We start from the raw sequence: 17,420 nt of genomic DNA, 5'->3' as shown, positions 1-17,420 counted from the left end.
AGATATTGCATTCTCGTAATTGTATGCATGTTTAAAGGAGTGTATGTTAACGAATGTATGATATTATTTTATTATTTCATTATGGAGTAATTTTGTCAAAACTTTCATTCCTAGAAATTTAATTGTAATTTATTATTATCTTGAGCATGTATATTTTAGATCGTAGACTATCATCTCCATGCAGTGTTTTATTTTATTATTTATTTATAATAAAATATGTGAACCGAAAACAGACATAAGAATTTTGTAACCTAATTATTTTCGGCAAAACCCAAAAAATCGAGACACATCCAAACCAATCGAGACAATGTAGATCCAACCCAACCAAACCAAGAAGTGATTGATGGTGGTTCAGCAGTGTCCAGTAGTGGTCCAACGGCGATGACACAAAAACAGCAACGACGATAGAAACGTAAATTGGTACCGTAACAAAAGTCTGTGGTGGAAAATTGAAGAGCCAAAGTATGCTTTTGGGTGAATTTGGTAATTTTGCAGTTTTTTTTTAGGATGGAATCATGGAAAATTTAGTTGGTTTGAGTCATTTAATTTTATACTTTTAATTTTATGAGATAAGCATAATGATAATTCTATGACTGAAAATGTACGTTCATGCATATATGAGATAAGCATGGCATATAGATTAGGAAGAATGTCACATGTACTTGTCATGCATATATTGATTAGTAATGATTGAAATCGGAAATTAAAAACCTTGCATGCATTTAAAATATTTATTGGGAGAATGTTCCAAACAAGACCTACAACCTCCATCAATGGCCACTTATGATGGCATGAGACGGACTTGCCCCAAGGTAGAGTTATCATGTGGATTTCATAGAGGAGACTTCCTAAAAGTAAGTAAAATATTCTTATAATCGTATGATAGTTGGATCAACCTTTATGGTAGGTATTATCATGCAATATATCAAGAATTTTTTTCTTCAAAGAGGACAACTAATAGCACTAGAAAGAACATAGGTTTTTCCCTTACTTAGAGGTTAAATTGTTCCCATTTAGTTATCCTTAGCATATATTTTAGAATTTTCAGTTTAGTAAATTGCATTTTATAACTCAGTGAGTCATAGCCTATTTTATCCTAATTTTGCTATCTCTTTCCATTAAGGTCGCTGCATGATTTAATCCCAAATTTCGTCCAGAATTGTCGCCGCAGTTGACAGCGGTCCGAATAAGAACACAAATTGCGTGAGCTGGCCAGTTTGGTATAACCAACTTGTACGTACAAGGACAAAATAATTCTGAAGAAAGGACACATATACTGTTGGAGGATGACATAAAAGGTGAACGTGAGAAGAAAAGAAATGGGCTTGAAGCTTGCGGTCATGGCAGCTTAAGCCTCTCACGGGTGAGCCAATGTGAAAACCAAATGCAGACTAGCTTCTGACGAGGAGACGTAAGTGCGAGACAAGAGGGAATAAAGAGATTCAGTCAAGTTGTCTAGGAATAGTATTCTCCACTCGATTCTTTCTTCTTTCTTTTTAAATGTTGGTGATTACTCTCTTCTTCTTGTTGTATGGAAGTACACATGAATTCTTGGTTAAATGTTATCTTATTCAATCTTGCTTTTATTATTAAATCTTGGGGTTTGAATTTTTTTAACACGGAAGTGTTATTGCAGTTACTGACACTAGAAAGTGCAGTGACAGTTTGAGCCAACAAGCATTACAATGGAAGTTGAGTAAGGATTAGAGAAATTTAGTCAATTTGTTCTTAATAGTGCTATATTGCCATCATCGGAAGGTGAGGTTAGTATGCATGTTTAAGTCTCAGATTGAATAGAGGAGTGACACTTGGTAAGATATACATTGAATTTTATTACCTCGACAATCACCTATCCTTTTATACCTTGTGTGCACTTAGTATTTTACTGAAGATTCATGTTAGGGATCCTAGTTTATCATTATCATATTTTATTTTATTGTTTTCAAGTTATTGCAGTCACTAACACTGGAAAGAGTAGTGACAATTTGAGCGAACAAGCATTACAATAGAAGTTGAGTGAGGATTAGAGGAATTTAGTCCACTTGTTCTTAATAGTGTCATATTGCCATCATCGGAAGGTGAGGTTAGTATGCATGTTTAAGTCTTAGATTGAATAGAGGAGTGACGCTTGGTAAGATATAAATTGAATTTTATTGCCTTGACAATCACCTATCCTTTTATACCTTGTGAGCACTTAGTATTTTACTGAAGATTCATGTTGGGGATCCCAGTTTATCATTATCATATTTTATTTTATTATTTTCAAATTATTGCATCGACAACTATCCTCACAATTTATCTCGTTTATATCTAGTTATTGCACCGACATTAATAGACAAAAGACAACCATCCTTGTGAGATAAATATTCGACAGGCTCACATCTGTCTACTATACTTGCATGGATAGTTTACGCTTGCACATTGTTGCTGTGACGTTAAATAGCCGATCAACTTTTTAGTGTCTTTGCCAATGATGGCATTTGTTTGATGTTTATTTTTGTTTTTGTGTGTTTTGGCACTTTATTTTCCTTATATAATATTTAGTATTCACAAACTGATTTTTCTTTGTTGCTATTTCTTTAACTTCAATTTAGGTGTTTTATGACCCGAAGCAAGTTGGATTTTCTTACTGATTTTGATCCAGAAATTGGAAGGACTTCGAGAACAAAGAAATATGGCTCTACTAGGGAACAATGCAGCCATACCTCCGATGCAATAGCAAAATGTTAGTAACCCATTGTTGCAGCAAGATGCTTACATACAAAATAGGACTATACGAGATTTGGTAGTACATATCTTAGATGATTTACAACTAGGAGTTGTTAGGCCAACAATCCAAGCTAGGAATTTTAAACTCAAGCCAGGAATGTTTCAAATGTTGAATTCTAATGGACAATATGCTGGACTATCTCATGAAGATGCGAGAGAACATCTTAAATTCTTTTTATTAATTTGTGCTTCCTTTAGTCAACAAGACATTCCTGATGATGCCTTAAAGATGCAATTATTTCCTTATTCCTTACAGGGAAGAGCCCGTACTTACTTTTTTGGACTACCTATAGGATCAATTACTTCTTGATATGCACTAGCAACATATTTTGTTTTGCGATTTAACCCATCGATAATGAATACTCATCTTCGAAATGATATTATTACTTATCATCAGCTGGATGATGAAAATCTTCACACCAAATGGGAACGTTATAAATCTTTAATTCGACATTGTCCTATGCACGACATTCAACCAGAAACACAAATTGAGATTTTTTATAATGGGTTGAATTCACATACAATGAAACATGTCTACGCATCAGCCAATGGACCTCTACTGGATTGTACTTGTATGATGTTATGAGAACTCTTAAGAGAATTTATCAAAATGATTATCAATACCCTATATCCTGAGCTACACAAGCAAAAACTACTCCAGGAGTTATTGAATTGGATGCAATAACCACACTAAGTGCTCAAGTTTTTTCTCTCACAAACATGATTAAAAATATGTAAGGGACTAGTGGCCTATACAAGTCTCTTAGCAAGTTGCTGTTCCTACTTTTTGTTCTGAGTTTTGTAGTGACAACCATAGCTATGAAGATTGTCAACAACATGCAGAGAATGCATGTTATATTAGTAACATCTGCAACAATTCTTATGATAACTCTTACAACAACTCTGCACGCAACCAACCGTTTTGGGAAACTCAGAATGGTGGACAAAATGCTACGACATTCAGATATGTGAATACATCTACCTAGGGTAATTATAATCTTGCACAAGGGAATTACAATAAAAAACAACAGAACTACAATCAGCACACTCAAATGCATCCACAGCAAGGCCAGACACATTCGCACCAAAATCTGATGTAGCCCCAACACTTTTCAATACCAAATTAGCATGTTCAAGGAAATCTACAGCAACCATACACTCAAGTTTCTACTTCTGACTCGTTAGCAACTCTTAAGGCGTTAATGCCGGAGCTTATTAACCGCATGGAAGCTATCGTACAAGGAATTCATCTTCCATTCGAGCATTGGAAGCACAATTAGGACAACTTGCTTCAAATTTAAATACCCGAACATGAGGTTCATTACCTAGCGATAGAAAATCCTAGTCCGAGGGGGAAAAACATTGTAAGGCTATCACTCTTAGGAGTGGTAAACAAACTGGTGGACCGTTTATTGACTTTACTGTAGCACCTCTAAATACGGATGGCGTAATCATTCGTGAGAAGGTTGAATCTGAAGAATTTGCCAATGCATCAAACAAAGAAGTTCCACAAATTGTCACTCATATGCCTAATTTCTAACCTTCGAAACTGTCGATGCAATCAAAGGTGTCGGCGCAAGCAGATGTATCTTTACCTTTACCCTTCCCACAAAGATTTAGGAAGAATGAGCATGACAAGTAGTATCAACAGTTCCTGGACACACTAACGCAATTGTAGATCAAAATTCATTTAGTAGATGCTCTGGTACAAATTTTGAGTTATGGGAAATTTATGAAAGACCTCTTGTCCAAGAAGAAGATACTTATTGATATTGAAACTATTGCACTCACAGAAGGCTGTAGTGCTATTTTGAAAAACAAGTTACCCCCTAAATTGAAAGATTCTGGGAGCTTTACCATCCCATGTTCAATTGGCAATCATTATTTGGGTAAGACTTTATGCGACTTGGGAGCTAGCATTAACTTAACGCCACTATCTACTTTCAAAAAGTTGGGAATTGGTCATACGAAATCTATTGCAGTGACATTAGAACTAGTCGATCGATCCTTGGCTCAACCTAAAGGGCAAATAAAAGACATCTTAGTTCGTATGGATAAATTTGTTTTTTTAGCTAATTTTATCATACTTGACTTCGAGGTAGACAAGGAGGTTCCCATAATCTTGGGATGACCATTTTTAGCCACCGGCAGAACTCTTATTGATGTTTATAAAGGTGAACTAACCATACGACTTAATGATGAGCAAGTCACCTCCAGTGTTTTTGAATCTATTCAATGCAAGAACAAAGAAGGATGCCATACTGTCGATGTGATATATTATCTAATTGTGGAAGAACGCAATTACCCAAGCATAGTACTTTCTGAAGAGTTTGTAGCGACATTTGATGCCGAATCCTTAGATGATTGTGACAGTAAGGTTGAAGCTAATTATCTTGAACTCAAGCATGGATGGCAGATCGAATCCTTAGACCTAGCCAATAGAACAACCCCAATTTTCAAACCATCTATTGAAGAAGCTCCTACTTTGGAATTGAAACCACTACCTCATCATCTTAAATATGTATTTCTAGGTGATTACAATACTCTCCCAATTATTGTCTCTGCAATACTGGATGTAACTCAAAAAGAGAAATTGGTCCATATTTTTGGCGCAAAGGTTATTGTATTCACTGATCATTCGACTTTGAGATATCTCTTTGCTAAAAGAGATGCCAAACCAAGACTAATACGCTGGATATTACTGTTGCAAGAATTAGACATCGAGATAAAATACCATAAGGGTTCAGATAATCAAGTTGCAGACCATCTGTCTAGATTGAAAGTTAGTAGTGAAGACGAAAATATACTTCAAATTGTCGACGCATTACCGTATGAGCAGTTATTTACTGTAGATGCAACTCATTGGTATGCATATTTGTTAATTATCTAGTGTATGGGAAACTCCCATTGCGTGTGACAGGCTATAAAAAAGAAAGATTTCTTCGTGACGTAGTGAAGTATCATTGGAACGAGCCATATTTACTCAAGGTATGCAATGACAACATCATTCAACGTTGTGTTCCGAAAGAAGAGATGCTTTCAATCCTAAAGCATTGCCATGATGCTCCTTATGAAGGTCATTTTGGTGGTATGAGAACTGCTTCTAAGGTTCTCCAATCAGGATTCTACTGGCCAACATTATTCAAAGACTCTCACAATTTTGTAAATCAATGCAGTAGGAGTCAGCGTACTGGTTTTATATCTCGACGCAATGAAATGCTGTAGTAGCCAATTATGGAGGTTGAATTATTCGATATTTGGGGGATGGATTTCATAGGACCGTTTCCAAATTCATTTGGAAATCTTTATATATTATTAGTTGTTGACTAGGTCTCGAAGTGGGTTGAAGCTGTTGTAGTCCTAAAGGATGATGGAAAAACAGTGCTAAATTTTTTTCACAAGCATATACTCACCCGCTTTGGCACACCAAAGCCATTAATTAGTGACCAGGGTACACACTTTCATTGCAACCAAGTGGCAATCGCACTGAAGAGATATAGAGTTAATCATAGAATGGCTACTACTTATCATCTACAGACCAATGGACAAGCCGAAATATCGAATCGACAAATTAAGAACATTCTTAAGAAGGTTGTAAACCCTTCGAGGAAAGATTGATTTTTTCGATTGGATGACGCTTTATAGGCATTGCGGATAACATACAAAACTCCATTAGGGATGTCACCATATCAATTGGTTTTTGGGAAAGTGTGTCACTTACTAGTTGAACTGGAACACAAAGCAATGTGGGCAATTAAGCAAATGAACATGTACTATCAAGCGGCTAGAAAGAAAAGGCTGCTGGATATCATTGAACAAATGGAGATTAGGAGAAATGCTTATAAAAATGTTGCAATTTACAAGGAAAAAACCAAACGATAGCATGACAAGATTATTTTGTAGCGAGAATTTATCGCGAGTCAACAAGTTTTATTATTCAATTCTCGACTCAAATTACACTCAGGTAAATTGTGTTCACGTTGGTCTAGACCTTTTGAAATTGTCAACGTATTTCCTTATGGTGCAGTCACAATTCAAGATTTACGTGATGAACACCAATTCAAAGTAAATGGACAAAGGCTGAAACCCTATTTTGGCAACAATGATCAAAAACAGGCAGAGACCATTAAATTGGTCGAAAAGTTTTAATTTTTAATTAGTACTCCGTGATTTTATTTTATTTTATTAATGTTTCGTTCAAGTTTTTTTTCCTTTATTTTTGCAGAATAATTAGGTACCATTGTCGACGCATTGAAATCTTACTTTCAACGCATTTCAAAAGTCTGTACTACCATTTATAACTCATCAGAATTCAAGGAAATTCAGATCCCACTGTTGGATCAAAAATCACTCAGTCGTTTGATCTTTCTGAGCGGACTCAATTTCTATTGGACACAACTATTCTCGCCAGCCTTATATCTCTCCACAAAACAACACACCTCTCCATCTTCCTCTTTCACCCACTATAAATCTTCTCCTACTGTACCGACTGTAACGTATTCAAGCAACAATTTTTATTTATTTTCTCTTCTCAAGATCATATCTTTTTAACTTTAAACCGTTTTCCCTCAAAAAAAGATGGAAAAAATAATAGGCTCGGTCAAGAAAGTCACCAAATCTATTAGAGAACATGCGCCTTTTACTACCACAGTTCGTGAATTGGAATCTCCCAAGCCAGTGCAGACAAAAGAGCCAGTAATCTTTTTGAATAAAGTGGCAAATGAGCGATTTCAAGACAACATGTTAAAGAGAAACTTCCATCTCGAACAAGGTATTTCCCTTTCGCCACAACAAGACTTAGGTAAGCAAGTCTCTAAAACCATCTCGAAGTTAAAGTGCGAAAATTTTTACACCTATCTTGAGAGCTACTATCCTTCATTGGTACGTGAGTTTTATGCTAACTATATGATCATGAGTTAGAGTTTATTTTTGTTCGAGAAGGCTTAATACCATGAGATGCTGAAAAAATCAACGAGCTGTACAACACCAAGGTCGATGTCGATGAACACTCCGAGTTCATTGATGACATCACAGATGAAAAATGAGACCTGTTGGTGAAAGACTTGTGTGTCGAAGGAGCAGTGTGGACGGGTTCCTATTAAAAGAATTATACGTGCACGTCGCTTCTTGATGCAACAATGCAAAATTTGGTTTTATTTTCTCAACTATAGGCTAAAGCCCTCTACCCACAGCACCACAGTCACCTTCGACAGAATGTGTCTGATACATTCTATCGTCAAGGGCAGAAAAATTGATGTAGGAGCAATACTTCACCAAGAAATTACTAATTGGCAAACTAGAATCTTGGTTTTCCCATCACTGGTGATGTTATTGTACCAACAAAGAGGAATCGTACCCCATGCGGGTGAGGAAGTTTTGGAAAATAAGGGCCCAATCAATGAAGCCTCTGTAGAAAGAATGACTCGTGGCAAGGACACGCCAATACTGAAGGAGGCAGAAACCAGCAAAACAAGAAATGGTAAAGCCAAAGCCGACAGCAAAGGAACAAACTGCATGCAAAGACATCATTATGGCACAAACTGAAGGATGTCGAAAAAATGGTCAATTCCATCAACAATAGGTAGATCAGGCTTGTCGCTATAGTAAAGGATATGGATAAATCCTAGGATTTTTTATGCTTATACCAAAGCCTGGAACAGTTCTATTATAGCCACATTAGGCCAACTGAACCCATCCCCACTATTGGTATTCCCAGTGTTTCCAACAATCATTCAAAATTATGACCTCTCTTCCTCTGATGACGACTCAGAAGACTAAAACAGATCGGTAGCATCCCCACCTAATTTGCAAGTCTCTAATAATGAGAAAGACGAGGAATCTAGGGACATTGAAGAATGCCTGCAAAAGATTGATAGCTGGTTCGAGAATGGTATTTTTGCTGATCAAGAGGATGAGAAGGAAGTTGCTACTGCAGAAGAGGAAGTTGTTGCTGAAGAAGAACAAGTTGCTGAAAATGAAAAAGAAAAAGAAAAATAAGATTCTATTGAGAAGATTTTCACCGCACCCGAGTCTCTAGGTGCAACTATTTATACTTTAGAGCCAGATGGAGCAAGACCAACGAAAGTTGCTGAGGTAATCAGTGAGAAGCAATGCAATTCATTGGCAATAGTGGTCTACACTGGACTACTCCAGGTGGTCGCTCCTACACAGGAAGCAGCCGATGATGCCAGGGCAGAGTCGGGAACTAAAGAGCAATCCGAGGACCGTGCAACGCCCAAAAAAAAGAAGAGGAAGCACTCGAAGGATAAAAAAATGAAAGAAAGAGGAGAAGAAAAATAAGAGAAAGAAACATCATGTAGCCATATCGACGACTGAAGATAACTAAATTAGTTTATTTTAAACTTTAGTTGTAGTATTCATGCATTGCATGTAGTTGTAGGTTTTATTTTGATAAGTATATATTGTCATTACATTTTTATGTTCATTACATTATCATGTTAGTGTATTGGGGACAATGAAAACTTTAAGTTTGGGGGAATGCACATGGGGCTTGGAAATGCACCTTCATTTCAAAATTATTTTTTCGAAAATGAAGTATAAAAGGTTTAATTATAGTTAATGAAAATTGTTCAAATTTTTTTTTTACATTCGATATTTAATCCTTGAATTACGTGAATTATCAATGAATGAGTTGGATAAATTTGACAGAAGGTTATAGCTTTAATTCTTTGATGAATAGATTAGGTTGCATTAGTAATGAATGACTGCAATCTTGAATGAATCTGCTTTTTACAGCTGCTTATATATGTATAGATAGTTATAAATTAGAGACACTCCAAAGTGGGTGTAGTATGGAATGTTAAAGAGGGAACACTCCAATACAAGCGTTAGAAAAATCAATTTGGCCAAAGGCTGTCGTTGCATGAGTGTGTGTTAGCGCAATTATATACTCCCTAGGGGTTTGTTGCACTTCATCGTTACTTCTCAGGAACAAGGGTACAGTAACGCAACGATATCCCTTATTCCAAAAAACATATGTATATATATAATTTATAAATACATAGTATTGTACAATAAATGTTGTATTGGTACATAGAACTTAAGGTTTGAAGCATGATGCTAGTATTGATGAAGTTGCAACCTTATTCATTCATGCTTATGAATTGTTGATGCAATATTCTTTCATCTAAATGTGATTCATTCATTGGGAATTTAGAGGGTTCAAGTTGCTAGAATGATCATTTGCCTTAGTAAATATTTCTTTAGCCTTGCTAGTTTCTGTTTTCCTTGAGGACAAGTAAAAACTCAAGTTTGGGGGTGTGATAGCACTAGAAAGAACATAGGTTTTCCCCCTTACTTATTGGTTAAATTGTTCCCAGTTAGTTATCCTTAGCATATATTTTAGCATTTTCAGTTTAGTAAATTGCATTTTATAACTCAGTGAATCCTAGCCTATTTTATCCTTAATTTTGCTATCTTTTTGCATTAATGTCGCTACATGAGTTAATTCCAAATTGCGTCCAAATTTTTCGCCACACCTGACAACTATCCGGATAAGAACAAAAATTGCATGAGCTGTCCAATCAGGTATAACCAACCTGTACGTACAAGGATAGAATAATTTTAAGGAAAGGACACCTGTACTGTTGGAGGAGGACATAAAAGGTGAACGTGAGAAGAAAAGAAAATGGTTTTTTTTATCATCATCTTCATCATCCTACCTTGAAGCTTGCGGCCATGGCAGCTTAAGCCTCTCACGGGTGATCCAATGTGAAAACTAGATGCAGACTAGCTTCTAACGAGGAGACCTAAGTGCAAGACAAGAAGGAATAAGGAGATTCAGTCGAGTTGTCTAGGAATAGTATTCTCCACTCGATTCTTTCTTATTTCTTTCTAAATGCAGGTGATTACTCTCTGTTTCCTATTGTATTAAAGTACACATGAATTCTTGGTTAAATGTTATCTTATTCAATCTTTCTTTTATTGTTTAATCTTGGGGTTTGAATATTTTTTTTAACACGGAAGTGTTATTGCAGTCACTGACATTGGAAAGTGCAGTGACAGTTTGAGCCAGCAAGCGTTACAATGGAAGTTGAGTGAGGATTAGATAAATTTAGTCCACTTGTTATTAATAGTGCCATATTGTCATCATTGGAAGGTGAGGTTAGTATGCATGTTTGAGTCTCAGATTGAATAGATGAGTGACGTTTGGTAAGATATACATTGAATTTTGTTGTCTCGACAATCACCTATCCTTTTATACCTTGTGAGCACTTAGTATTCTGCTGAAGATTCATGTTGGGGATCACAGTTTATCATTATCATATTTTATTTTATTATTTTTAAGTTATTGCATCGACAACTATCCTCACAATTTATCCCATTTATATTTAATTATTGAACCGACATTAATAGACAAAAGACAACCATCCTTGTGGGATTGATATCCGACAGACTCACATCTGTCTACTATACTTGCATCGACAGTGTACGTTTGCACATTGTTGCTGTGACGTTAAATAGCCGATCAACAACTAGTCATAGTATGCTACTAGGTAAGATTGTCCCAAGATGACTCATTTGTGGTGCATGATGCGATAGGTGTTGAGTTGATGGTTATACACTCAAGATCTTCTAGTTAAATAACTCCCCAAGGAGCTATGCTTAAGTTAGAATGATGGTCAAACGTTACAAGATTATTAGTATGTGTGAATGCCTGTGGAATTAGGTTCATGTACTAATTGGATGGAAATCCATGTTTTTACTAGTTGATCATGATCACCCCCAAGGTGGTTTGATTCAATAGGTGTAGGAATTATCGTTGTAACAACTTACAGACATTTTCAAGGTTTAATGTAAGATGCATGCATCATCTTAATGCATATCATAACGTTGCAAAATATTTACAAACATTTGTTTAATATAAAGATATTAATATATGAATGTTTTATTTTCAATTTGAAAGTGGCGCTAACTCCCTTATTTAACATACTCACTGAAAACAAAGTGAATGGAAATAACTATAAGGAATGGAAAAGGAACATGATAATTGTCTTGAGCTGTGAGAAACTTAAATTAGTTCTTGATAATAAGTGCCCTCTGGCCATTCAAGTTGAGGCTAGAAAATGTTGGGAGGAGTCTGATAAGATAGCTTGTTGTTAGATGTTAGCAAGCATGACCAGCACCCTATATCCTAAAGATTCAAGACTTCTCCTAAGCTAATTGAATATCTTCTTTATGCTTATAATCTTGCTTGTTTCATGGGAAGATTGATTGTAATTTATGTAGTATGTTAGTAAATCTCGATTTCTTAAAAATTAAGGAGACTTGTATAGGTGATGCACTAAACTAAGAGCACTTATTCTTGTTCATTAAGGAACATTTTTTGTAAGTGCATTAAGTAAAAAATCAAGTGTGCTACTTGGTTAATGTCTTAAAGTTTTCAGGAGGGAAACTAAGAGAGGAATTTTCTAGATCTTAGGTACAAAAGTGAGAAGTCTAGTTAGGTGAGTGTTAGAAGTTGTAAATCACTAGTTATACGTGTTGCTAAGATAATGGAATATCACTCTGGGCAAGACTTCGTAAACCGTAAAGAAACCTAACTACGTAAGCATATCAAGTGTTCATTATTTTTATGCCTTGTTCATACTCAATACACATGAAGTAGTTGGCACTGTTGGCACTGTTGGCACTACACATATTCTGCTTGCAAATTTCGATTTTGGATTTTCAAAAACAAATATTATAAACATTAGATGAAATAATGACCGAAAATTTTGAAGACGGAGAAGAAGTGTTCTTCGGGGATTCAAAAATAGAAAGAGAAATTTTCCAAGATATTATCTAAATATATTTCTTATCAATGACTTTCATGAATAAAAATAGAGAGTTTTTTAGTTTTTTAAACATATTAATCTAAGGGTTTTTCTCTATATCATTCAAAAGAAAACATTAAAACAAATTTGTTTTAGCTGTTGCACTAATGCTAATTTTCGTTATTCTATAAAAAAAATTTCTGATTTTCTTTATACCATACAAACAAACTAAATGGGAAGGTTGTAATTAAATAACATAGTTAACTGCTAACAAGTGAATGTGAAATTCAATCTCTTCACCCTCTTATGGTTATCTTAGCAAATCCCAGTATAATTGTTGGATTTGTCATTTCATATCCATAGTGTTTTTCTTTCCATCAAAACATATATATATATTGAGAAAATTAAGGGTAAAATTGCAATCAACAGGGATGGGTTGTAGTGTTTCAAAGTGTGAAGAGGGAAGAGGTTCTTCGGCATGTTATCAGTTCAGAATTGTTCATCGAAAGAACGGTTGTCGAGCAGTTGTGGATAATATCCTCTCACTCTCATCCAATTCCAAGCCCTTGCCTGAAGGTGGCGATGGAGAAACGCATGCAAAGGAACGTAATAAGAATGTGAAGAAGATGAATTCAGAGGGGAAGAAAGGACCTGAAAAGGAAAAAGAGGGTTTTGATAAGGGAAAGGACGATGGTGATGGACATGATAGCTTTGAGCTTCCTCGTTCCCCAAGTTTCAAGATATTTTGCAGTGCCTCGCTTAGGGAAAAAAAAAACTCACCTGTGCCTTTCTAAAATTGTAAAATGAGGTACATTTATCTTTTTATTATTACTTTGGTGAAATTATAAGTGAATTTGTGGTGACCCAATCATTTGATTATATATCTTTTCAATTTTATCATGGTATAAAAATACATTTATTTATAAGTTTATATATTCTATTAATTTAATTTTAATTTTAAAAAAGTTAATAAATTTATGCATTTTATCCGTTTAATCTTGATTTTAAAAATATTTTGAAAAAAATATATATATTAAAAAGATTTGAGTTTTTGTTGGAGTAATGGATATATAAAATGCTAAAGAAATAAAGTGCAAATTTTGGGCATCATTGCACCAATCTGAAGGTTGCGTTATCCAGCTCATTTGCATTGGATTGTAATAATAATAATAATAATAATAAAATTGATAAAAGAGTCACAATCTTTATGTCCAAATTTAATTGGATTTTTATTATTAACATGTTAAATTCAATTTTTTATCTAGTTTAAAATTTGATATATTTCAATTTGGATTTATACAATTTTAATATTTTAAGGATTTAATTAACTTTTTTTAAATTTAAAACATGAACAGTAATTTGAAGATTTCTAATGCAATTAGGCCTGAATTATAAGAAATACCTACGTACACGTTAATTCGACTCAAAGTTCAACAAGTGAACCGGATAGGATTCCCGGTCGAAGAAACAAACCCCAACTATTGGTCCCCTTTCCTCTTCTTCGTTTGAAAGAAAGAGCTCATCCCCTTGACCTTTGTCGCCGACTCCTCGACTCGCTATTACTCATTGAACTCGCCTCGCCTTGACTCACTCTCACCATGGCTTTCCGTTTTTCCACTTAAAACCCCCTTCCTTTCTTCTCAAAGTCTCATCTTTAAGTCCTTTTTATTGTTATTATTATTGTTCTGAGAGTTAAATAGAGAGAGAGAGAGAGAGAGAGAGTAAAAGGGAGAGATGTATGTGGCGCCGCCAACCCAAAGATCGGATCCGAGTTCCATCGGCGGCGGACCGGGTGATTTACGGGTTTACCAATCCTGGAAAGGCAGCAATGTAAGCCTTTCCTTTTTTGTCTTCGAAATTTCTATAGTAATTTTGATTATAAGTAATAGTTAAAAGGACATGAATTTTGCAAGGGCTTTAAATTTAATTTTTTTATTTTTTTATTTTTGCAGATATTTTTATTTCAAGGGAGGTTTATATTTGGACCAGATGTAAGATCATTAGGGCTGACTATTTTACTTATATTAGCTCCAGTCTCCATTTTCTGTGTATTTGTTGCTAGGAAATTGATGGATGACTTTTCTCATCATTTGGGCATTTCAATTATGGTTGTTGCTGTTGTCTTCACTCTCTATGTAAGTCTTTCTTCAATTTTCATGTATCACTGAGTTGCTATTTATGAAAAGAACAAACCTTTTGTTACAATGTTAGGAAGATGAAACAAACCCAATTTAGTGTTAGTTCATGATGTTCTCGAATTACCAGTGTTTACATTGGTTACACACCCCCTTCTGTTCTTGGCTAGCTATATTGACTCCAATTTGTAATTATCTATGATCCTAGCTTTTATGGTCCCCCTTTTATTCTCATGGCTGCTTAGAATAGCATTAATATGAACGATACAAGAATACGAACAGATTCTAGCTTATAAAGTATAATATGCTTGTACTGTCTCAATTCTACCATGTTTCAAAAGATTCAAATGGTGTCTTACATGTACAAAAACAAAAAAAATCCCCCCTGGCATATTCAGATTTTGTCAGGCATTTCAGAGAATCTTTGTAATTTTCTCTGAAACAGAACTTGAAGCTCATAAATGTGTTTGTTTCTTCTTTTTCAGGATTTAGTTCTTTTACTGCTAACATCTGGGAGAGATCCTGGTATAATTCCACGTAATGCACACCCTCCGGAGCCAGAAAGTTTTGATGGAAATGCGGATGTTGGGGCTGGGCAAACTCCACCATTACGGTTGCCACGGATTAAAGAAGTGGAAGTCAATGGGATCTCTGTGAAGATCAAATATTGTGACACTTGCATGCTTTATAGGCCTCCTCGCTGCTCACACTGTTCGATTTGCAATAACTGTGTAGAACGATTTGATCACCACTGTCCTTGGGTGGGGCAATGTATTGGACTGGTGTGTAGGAACTTAGATTAGCATATACTTGTTTGTGGCAGCAAAATTTTCACCACTGTCCTCAGATTTCCTCATTTTTTACTGTCTACTTATCTCACTTTTTTTTTCCTGTTTGCAGCGAAATTATCGGTTCTTCTTCATGTTTGTCTTCTCAACAACCCTTCTTTGTATATATGTTTTCGCATTCAGTTGGGTCTACATTAGTAGGATCATGGCATCAGAGGACACAACAATTTGGAAAGCAATGATTAAAACCCCGGCTTCCATTGTTTTAATAGTTTACACGTTCATTTCAATGTGGTTTGTTGGTGGTTTGACTGCCTTCCATTTGTATCTAATCAGTACAAATCAGGTAAGATACTCATCCTTAATATGTTGTTACATTAGTTCGTTTGTTAGATCAATGTAACACTCTGTTCCTTTGCTTTTGCAGACAACGTATGAGAATTTCAGATACCGATATGATCGTCGAGCAAACCCTTATAACAAAGGAGTGGTTGACAACTTCAAGGAGATATTTTGCTCCAGCATTCCATCATCCAAGAACAACTTCAGGGCGAAGGTGCCGAGGGAACCTGTGTTACCAACACGAGCCAGTGGTTTTATGAGTCCGAATATGGGGAAGGCCACGGATGACATAGAAATGGGTAGGAAGACAGTGTGGGTTGATAATGGGGCCACCACTGATGATTGCGAAGGGCAATTCACAAGTGAGCGAGTAAATGTTAAGGAGGGTGAATTAGGAGAACTATCACCAGATTTTAGAAGTACAGTAGATGGCACGGGTGAGCATGCCAGTATTCATCCCAGGCGATCTAGTTGGGGTAGAAGAAGTGGTCAATGGGAAATGTCTCCTGAAGTTCTTGCTTTGGCAGCTAGAGTGGGGGAACCAAATCGAGTTATTGGAAGTAGCAGCGGCCGCAGCAATTTGACAACCGAAAACCGGCAGACATAACCAAAGCGGTGATATGAGAAAAGGGTTTGACTGCTAAGGTGTGGCTCTTCTTTGAATCATGTGTATGATGGGGACACATTTGTTTTTGGCTTTGGCAGGGTGTTTGAAAAGTGTGGGTTTGGCCCTTTGTGCTTTGAGGAAGAATTGGTGTGTTGTATCTTGTACGAGAGTGAGTATGTTTTTTTTTTCATTAAAAATTTTAGTGACCTTGTGGATTCATTTTAGTGTCTTATAATTAGAAGCTGGATTCAAATTTGCCCTTGGGTTTCTTTTTGTTTCACTTGTGTAATTGAATACTCTACTAGTAATTACATACTTGTCAGTTGATGTTTGCTAAATCTGACTTTTTATATGTGTGCAAGGAGAGGATAATTGTGAGTGTCGTTAAAAACAAGCCAAGTTCATGAAACTAGAAAAAATTATACATTGAAGCTTCCTAAATGTTTTAAATTCTGTTGTTAGTGCATACAATAATAATCTTATACGTACTTGAAAAATTCAAGGCATGGTAGATTTTTAGTCCCAAGTGAGAACTTTTGATACCATTGTCAATGTAACTAATAACAATCTTATATACGTTTATTAAAACATATAGCATTTTCCTAGTTTCACTTGGGAACTATGATAGGATTGGATCAGCTTGATCTTTTACCATTAAATTAATCATTTGTCTTTTTATTGTTAAAAAGAATTAAATAAGGTAAAATTTTAAGAGGATTAATATTTATTGTTTAAAATTTGTTTTTATTTATAAATAAAAATATAATTTATTGTTTCATTTAATATTTTTAAAGCTTTTATCATTTTAATTTCTACAAATGCAACCTATTGTTTATAGATGAAAAATTGTCATTTTTAAATGAAAACTATGTCAAAATTTGACCTTATTTTAATTTTTTAAATGATGCAGATATTAAACCCAATCCATTGATCATATAAAAGTAATTTCAGCATAATAAATTAATAATCCATACATCTATCAAAACAAGTAAAGAATTACTAG

The 17,420-nt window shown here is 35.2% G+C and overlaps 1 protein-coding gene across 1 annotated transcript; it reads left to right on the top strand.

Annotated features, from left to right (window-relative positions):
- Positions 1–13,975: 13,975 nt before the first annotated feature.
- On the top strand, positions 13,976–16,755 carry LOC105798406 (probable protein S-acyltransferase 7). Its single transcript, XM_012628457.2, has 5 exons — positions 13,976–14,375; positions 14,498–14,680; positions 15,166–15,462; positions 15,581–15,814; positions 15,896–16,755. Exons 1-5 carry the CDS (start codon positions 14,280–14,282, stop codon positions 16,415–16,417), a joined length of 1,332 nt encoding a protein of 443 aa, XP_012483911.1. The 5' UTR covers positions 13,976–14,279; the 3' UTR covers positions 16,418–16,755.
- The last annotated feature ends 665 nt before the right edge of the window (positions 16,756–17,420 follow it).

This window comes from Gossypium raimondii, chromosome 9, assembly GCF_025698545.1.
Source record: "Gossypium raimondii isolate GPD5lz chromosome 9, ASM2569854v1, whole genome shotgun sequence".
In the NCBI taxonomy this organism is placed as follows: Eukaryota; Viridiplantae; Streptophyta; class Magnoliopsida; order Malvales; family Malvaceae; genus Gossypium; species Gossypium raimondii.
This window is presented reverse-complemented; position numbering and strand designations above follow the sequence as displayed.

What these genes read in the sequence shown, in the direction of transcription:
- LOC105798406 (XM_012628457.2), top strand. Translation starts at nt 14,280, where the DNA reads ATGTATGTGGCGCCGCCAACCCAAAGATCGGATCCGAGTTCCATCGGC. An exon ending in AATCCTGGAAAGGCAGCAAT is followed by an intron (nt 14,376 to 14,497) that starts GTAAGCCTTTCC and finishes TTATTTTTGCAG; the next exon opens with ATATTTTTATTTCAAGGGAG. An exon ending in TGGGGCAATGTATTGGACTG is followed by an intron (nt 15,463 to 15,580) that starts GTGTGTAGGAAC and finishes TCCTGTTTGCAG; the next exon opens with CGAAATTATCGGTTCTTCTT.